The 8,072-nt window shown below is 40.4% G+C and overlaps 1 protein-coding gene across 1 annotated transcript; it reads right to left on the bottom strand.

The window, feature by feature from the left end:
• Positions 1–6,540: 6,540 nt before the first annotated feature.
• LOC142858300 (DNA-directed RNA polymerase II subunit RPB7-like) lies at positions 6,541–7,646 on the bottom strand. Its single transcript, XM_075987479.1, has 2 exons — positions 7,218–7,646; positions 6,541–7,139 (listed from the first exon to the last, which is right to left on the bottom strand). Exons 1-2 carry the CDS (start codon positions 7,614–7,616, stop codon positions 7,020–7,022), a joined length of 519 nt encoding a protein of 172 aa, XP_075843594.1. The 5' UTR covers positions 7,617–7,646; the 3' UTR covers positions 6,541–7,019.
• Between the last annotated feature and the right edge of the window lie 426 nt (positions 7,647–8,072).

Here is an 8,072-nt window from a genome sequence, read left to right as displayed (position 1 = left end):
ATAAATTATGATTAGAAAATTCATAAGATTTCATAGGTTTTAAGACAAGATTGTCATTTGCTGTATAAGTAAAACAAAGACCCATTTAAAACAGAAGTTATTGATATTTTTACACGAAGATCAATTCATCAATAAAAGAACAAGGTTTGAGAAACATTATATTTAACAGGTCCATGTGTATGCAATTTTATTCATTTTTAATTCAAGTATAATTTACATACACTAAAATCTATGGGTCTGAAGTGTTTCAGTTCTATTCATTTTTAATTGAGGTATAATTTACATACATTAAAATGAATGGATCTCAGGCATAAATATTACCCCAAACAAGATATAAAATATTTCCATCATTCCAGAAAAATGTCACACCTCTTCCCAGATACTTTCTTGACCTCTAGAAGAAGTTAAAATTTGACCTGTTTATGACCTTCATGTGATCAAGAGTACCTTCTGCAGTTTTCTGCTCTACCAGCTAGGCTAAGGAAAGGCTCACAAACCATCTAATGAAACCATATCCAGGGCTCCTGTGGGTCAGCATCCATCACTAAACATAACATTTTAACATTCATAACTAGCATTCTTGTTATCAAAAAATACCCTCATTCTACATTATATCTGCAGGTTTTTCACCAGGGTTTTGCAATTCCCCATGCAATGAAAGGTATCTTGTTGGAAGTTAAAATGACAGAAATTACATACCTAAGCACCCACTGGACATTTGATTGCAGTAAAGTTTTGCCATTAAGTCAAATGCTCCCGAAGAAAAGTCATCTTGTCTATTGGTGACTGACTTTCTAAGTTACTTGAGCAACAATAGTGGATTTTCACATAGTACCTCCTAACACCAAACATGTGACAGCCAGGCATCATTTTCTTAAGCAAATATGAACACAACTAACAACAGCATCTTTAAGACAAAGAATTATTATTCCTTTTTATATGGAAATACATAGAGTTGCACAGCCTACTTATTTACTCTTGGCTGGAGCTCCAGAGTCTAGGTCTTATTGAGGCTGGGAAGATGGCTCAGCAGCTAAGAGCACTGGCTGTTCTTCCAGAGGACCCAGGTTCAATTCTCAGCACACACAGGGCAGCTCACACCTGTCTGTAACTCCATTTCCAGGGTTTCTGACATACCTATCAGCAAAACACCAATAAACATGAAATAAAAATAAATTATATCTTAAAACCACCAAACACACAGCTTCAAAGATACTAGTGTCCTCCCAACACACTCAACAAACAAATGTTTCTCTGTCTTTCACACCTGTCCATAAGATACTGAGTATTTTGATCCAATTCAGACTGTAGCTTCCATGGTAAGAGTTTTATTAACACCTAAGTTTCTCAATGTCTTGTTGCTGTTCTAGAAACTAGATCACAGGTCATGGCTTAAAGTATAGCATTTTAGCCTTAATGTGCAACTAAACTCCTGTAGTTTGTCTTCTGTTATGGGCGTGTTCCATTACATACACACACACACACACACACACACACACACACTGAATGCATAGTGTCTACAGAGTTAGACAGGCTACTTGCACTTGAACTTTTCCATTTACCCAACATGACTCATGACTTGTGTCTTAGTGACAACATCCATAACAAAACCATTATATTGCCACATCAGCCACTTGTGTTGACATGACCAAGGAGCAACTTAAGGGAAGAAGAGCTTATTTATTCTGGTGTAATATGAAAGAGGATCATTGCACCATGGTAAGGAAGGAACGACAACAGGCATTGCGAAGGCATGGTGACAGGGCAGGAGGCCATCCGGTCACACTGCTCCAGGATAAAAGAGTGAAGAGGAAAAGGTGCAGTCAATACAACCCCCAGGCCTACCACTAGCTGACCCTGTAAGACTCCACCACCTAAAGGTATCAAAAGAGCACCAAGATGATGACAGCTGGGAACCAAGGGTTCAAGCCTATGTGGGAGCCATGTCACATTCTAACCACAAGAGTGGCTAACAAGGTTTGGAAGCATTTCTCTATTTACAATGTAGGCTAGGAAGTAACATATTACAAGAGGTGGTTCTATAATACTGAAGAATTTTAGCGATTGTTAAATTCTAAATTTTCACTTGGAAAGCATTAATGGATACCCCAGAATGCAGACATCCTCTCCCGTGGGTCTGTATTTCTAACACCAGAAATATTTATAATACTATAAATATTTGCTAAGTCAGTAGCAGTTAGTTAAGTTAAAATAATGATGACACTAATGTTTAAAAGAAGTGATACCATGGTTTGCCTGACAAACTGCAGGGTAATTACACAAGAAGTAGGAAGACAACGAAAACACACTTTGAAAAGATCCTATCAGGACAATTTCTTTTTAATGATCTTAGTGCTTTAGAACACCAAAGGAAATTATGCTGCAATTCTTAATCTGTTTTTTAACCAGTTCAAATGGGTTTCTAGCTTATGATGTTACTGTAATTACTAAGTGACAATCACACACAGATACATTCAGAATCATTTAATCCCATAGGCATTCACTAATATATTAGAATTATACCTTGGTATTAGATTTTTTAATCAAGAAATAATCACCATTCTTATGGATTCTTATTTTGAAGCCAAAAACTATTTAATATTTTAAAAGTATTCTTTGGGGTAGCAAATCATATTCCTTATTTAAAAATGGCTATATTTACTAGCTGAGATTTAACACACCTTGCTGGTTTGGGAGATGTTTTCTTATGGAGCCGTTACACAGGAAGCGAATAGAGGGCAGAGAAGCAAGTGTTGTACCCACTCCATTCTGTTTTCCCATGCAGCATTCAGATCCTAACCAGCTAAGCCCCCCCCCCCCAGTTCACTCTGCACACCCCTGAAACACCCAACCCCAGTGCCTCATGGAAACATGTCCTTCCTGTCATTACGGGTCTTGTTCTAATATTCTCCTCAGAAAGACCCTGTTAGACCACACCTCCTGCTTGCTGGTCATTACAATCCTCTGCTGTCAGCTCATCTGAGGCTCTCCCTTAATGAAAGGAAACCTCCCCCGGGGCAGGGCCATATCTGTCAGTTCTCCATGACTACCTGAAGACGGGAAGATTGAATGTACAGCCCATTCTGTTCGTGCACACAAGACTTTAAACATGAGAAGCTTGAAAGAGTAGCATAAAGATTTTATGTAGCATAAAAATTTTCTACGCCCTGATGCCCAAGGCTCAATGAACATAGCCGGCAATTAGTCTAAGTGCCTTGGGTGCATTGCCTCTTTCTTTGAATTCCTGGAGTTGAGATCATTAGTTGTTGCGAGTTGGCTCAAATGAGATGACACTAGAGTGGGAATCGTGGAGCTGTGTCTCTGGTTTCTGGAACCACTCACATAATATAGTATATGTCATGATTCCTAGCAACGGTTGAGTGTCTGCAATGAGCTCCATATATATCTCCAAAGATGAAAATTTAAAAAGAAGGCATATTGACAAAAGGTTAAAAGGTTATAGCGATTCCACTTATTGTTAGAGTCTAGGGCATCTAAATGTGCTCACAACAGTGTTTCCTTCTTCTTTATTAAAATCATGTTCATATTTCCATTTTTTTGATTAGTGGACAAATATGGTGATACATGACATTCCCTAAAATTATAAAAGAGCTGAAAAATTCTCATCACCCCTTATTCTTCTTTGCATTTTTTTGTTTTGACAGGTTTAAATACATAATTTCTTGCCAGTGTGTTGAAATTGCTTGTAGTATTCAATATAGCAGCACATCATCCAAGACTATAGCTTAATGGTATAACACTTAAATTTCTGTATGCATATTCTATATTTTCCATTTAATATAATGATACTTCCTAGAATATGGACACATCATCAGCCAACACATGACTGTAAGCCTCAGAGTAATTCTTGCTCCTTATATTAAACCTACAGAATTGCCTTGAGCATGTCATTAAAGTGTATTGAGGTTGAACGATATGGCTCTAGGAGAAGACTCCTTGGGATTTAATAGCATCCTGAATCCTTATGATTTTTCAGCAATACGTCATAAAACCTGTCAAATTCTTCCTATTTCCATCCATATCCCTGATATATTATGGTGGGATCAATCACTCCCACATTCAAGGGAAACAACAGGCTCCTTTTCCAACTCCTTTGAATTCAGATTTGGCCAATAGGATATTAGCAAGGCAACAGCAGCTTACAAGCCCTGAGCATGTCTGCTTTGCACATCTTGTGCTGCTGGACCGACCCCTCACGAGCTCCTGAGCAAACTTGAGGCATTGTCTCAGACAGCTAGGTGATCATGAAGGGAATGGCCTCGATATCTCTCTGCGCCACTACATCCTAAAGCTATGAAATAATCCACCCTCAACCCTCCAGTGCTGAAAATACGAGGGAAGCTATTTAAATCCATGTTTGTAGCCTTCTAAGGAGCTCTGTGGGAAATCAAAAACTGTATTTTTGTTAGCAAAGGATAATAGAATAGAGGAATTATTCTATCATATTAATCCTAAATTTCTTTTTTTTAACTTTTAAAATTTAAATTAAAATAGTATTATTGTTATTTGTATTATTTGTATTACTATTGTTCTCTTTTTTCTTTCTCATTATTCATCTCTCATACAATACACCCTCACTGCAGCCTCCCCTCCCTCCTCTTCTTCCAGTTCCTCCCCATTCCCCCTCTCTCCCAGATTTTTGATCCTCTATTTTGCTTCAGAAAAGAGCAGGCCTTCCCATGATATTAGGGTTTATGCCTAATCCTCAATTTCTTAACATCCAGAATAAAAGCAATAATAGTGTAAGACCTGGACTCCTGTACTTTGCTCTAGATAGTGAGAAGTTGAGGGAAAGCACCTCCTATTTTTCCTGGTACGCCACAAAGCCACCTAAATCTTCATCCACTCTGTCCAGTTTCTTTAATGAAGACAGTTGTATTTATTGTTTTCCATTCTGTTGGTATATTATTATTCACTGTAGCATTTAGCCCTAACATAAAACCATTGCTTCCTTGTTTACTGTGGACATGCTTTTGGCCTGAATGCTCATGCCCACCCATCAACAAGCTCTACTCCTATTGTGACAGTATTTAGGAACAAGGCCTGTCAGAGCCATTCAGGTCATGAAAGCCCCAGGAGGTGGGGAGACATGAATGCCTCTGTGAAAGAAAGCCAGAGAAGGTACCTTGTTTGCCTCCCCTGTGTGAGGACACAGGATGCTGGTACTCTACGGTCTGAAAGAGAATGCTTGTCAGAGCTGAATCTTGTTGCATCCTCACATAAGACTTCCAGTCTCTAGAACTAACTGATTTCTATTCCTCTCAAGCCATCCCATCTATGGTTTACAGTAGCTCCTGAGGACAGAGACAAACTGGCTTCCATTTGTGTTTCTGGTTTTTTTTTTTAAAGCTGTTTAGCTAGAGAACTCACCGAAGCCTGAACCTTGCCATGCTGAAATAGATTATGACTTTTGAGGGCATTCATACCCCTCCATGGAACCATGTCAATGAGAAATAAAAAAGGGTATTTATGTAGACCAAGGTGAAAGTTCTGGAATGATCTAACATAACAATTCTTTTAAGAGCAGGCCTAAGAAAGCAGGTGATGCTGTGGGAGATCACTGAGCTCCATGTGACACAAAGAAGCAGATTCTTGTCTGCCCACATGATGTGTATTTTCTCTAGGTTAAGTGGCTTCCGCTGAGGAGAATCCAGAGGGATTGTTCTAGGAAGAATCTGTGTTGTCCTCGAGCTAGGCCTACTTGGATGACTGCCATTAGAATGCTGGTAAATACATACCTGCTGGTTAGTGGTACAGGGGCTAAGGGGCTGAGGCCCACAGTCATGGCCACAGCATGCCTGTTGCACCTCCTTGCTACAGCCATCCTAGGGAGCTGTGTCTTCTGGGGTCCTGAAGAAGACTGACTCCTCATGTGTAGAGTGCATGTTTGGGGGTCCTGGAATATCTAATTCAGCTCTGAAGCTTCCAAGAAGGGCTTCTTCAGGTTTGAAGCTGCCACGGACAACCAACTGCTGTCCAGACATGGAGAGCAGGAGGGAAAAATCGTCGCGTATCATGATGCCTCTCTTTGTCCTCCGCCTTAAAGCTCGCATTAGAGAGCTGGCCAGCGTTTCCATGCAGTCTTTCCTAAATCTTCCTAGCTTGCTCTCTGCTTGTACATTCGAGTCATGCTATCTCCTTTGACCTACTTTTCTTACTTTGTAAAAATGGAAAGTCTCTGCAGGAACTAGATTCAAGCAACCCTCAACTTCTAACCAGTTATAGAGTCTCCAGTGTTTGCAGCAGACCCTTAAAAAAAAACACAGCCTTTATTCTCTGGATTTATATTACATAACATTATATTATATTATATTTATTATAGAAACAGGTGGCAATAGATCGACTCAGTAACTGCTTTTCTTAGTTCCTATGTAGAGAGAAACTTTTTTAAAACGATTGACATGCTCATCTCAGGATGCAAACTCAATGATACAAGTTGTTCTCTCAGCCATAGGATCCTTAACTAGCTACTCATGCAGGTGGCAGGCACACTGATTGTGTGTCTTTTTTTTTTTTTTTTGCAGCATCAGCTCTTTAATTTCTGAACCTCAACGCAATTAACACTGGGACCATATTATGTAAGATGCAGTCTTTGAGCAGCTGGGCTCACAGCCCTTAAAATAAACCAGGAATGATCTTGTATACCTGTAGTCCTTATACCTGGAATTCAAAGGCGGCCTAGGATACACAGTGGTTCAAGGTTAGTACAGGTTTGAGAACCCATCTCAAAAGCAAATAAATAACAACAATACTAAGGCTCTTATTCTGACCAAGAGAAGACAACATTTCCATGAGAACCAAAGACCTTTTATGGTTAAGACACAGAGTAAAAAGTCTTGAGAACACAGCTCCGCTGGAAGAAGTAGCCATAGCCTTCTGTGGACAAGAGATCTTCCTTGCCTCCGTAACAGTGGCCAGACTGAACCTCTAGACGATATATCAAGCAGGAAAGTCACGTTCTCTAAATCAGGACCAAACAAGGCTGGAGGATCCCTTACTCAGCTCACGAGTCCCAAGTAATCGTCCATCAGAGAGCCAATAGCAAAAATGTCATTCTTGTCCACACGTGTCCCCACAATCTTGAGGCGGATCTCATCATCCTGTTGAATCACAATGTCCTGTGGAAGGAGAGAACCATGTACTCAAACATACTCCGCCCACAGTCTCAGGCCGTCTTACTCTCTTCCCTCGCTCACCTCATCCACTGTCTTGTAACAAGGTGGGTTGGAGTTTGGGTCTAATTCCATCTCCGATGGGATGGAATGTCTAGAGATGAAGCAAGACATAGGCCCAATTTCTGTGAAAAGTCCAACCTTGTTTACCTGAGTGACCACAGCGTCCACCACCTCACCTTTAAAAGGCCGGAAAACAATAGCCTTGTACTTAACTGGATAAAGAACAAAACCTCGTCCTGGCTGGATCACACCAGCACCAATATTGTCGATGGTGGTGACAGCAATGACAAAACCATACTTCCCAGTGCAGGTCCCCTCCACCTCGGTGAAGAGCTTCTGCTTCACCATGTTAAGTAAGTTGGAACTGAAGTAGCGTGGGTGCAGCAGAATCTCGTGCTCTAGGGAAATGTGATAAAACATTTTCTGCAGAAGTTTGGAGCTCAGAGCCGTGAACTCCTGATTGTGTGTCTTATATGTGTGTCAGTATGTGTGTCCTGATACATTTACTTACTTGAAACTTGTCCCCTGCCTATTTTTGAAATACATTTGAGGCGGCTTAATAAGAGCATTTAAGAGAAGGCTTTCGGGTGCTGAGGAGGTGGTTCAGTCTGTAATGTGTCTACAACACAAGCACGAAGTCTGGGCTCCATCCCTAGAACATGTGCAAAAGCCAGGGGCAGCAGTAAGTGAGCCTGTAACCCTGGCACTTCAGAGACAGCCATAGGAGGACCCCTGGAGCTTGAAGGTCTGTCTATATAGGCAAATCGGTGAATTCCCTAAAATGAGAGATCATGTCTCAAAAACGAAGGTGTAGTAGAATGATTCAAAGAGATATGCAGTATCAAACTCTAACTTCCATGTACATGCAAGCATATG

This window comes from Microtus pennsylvanicus, chromosome 10, assembly GCF_037038515.1.
Source record: "Microtus pennsylvanicus isolate mMicPen1 chromosome 10, mMicPen1.hap1, whole genome shotgun sequence".
Lineage (NCBI taxonomy): Eukaryota > Metazoa > Chordata > Mammalia > Rodentia > Cricetidae > Microtus > Microtus pennsylvanicus.
This window is presented reverse-complemented; position numbering and strand designations above follow the sequence as displayed.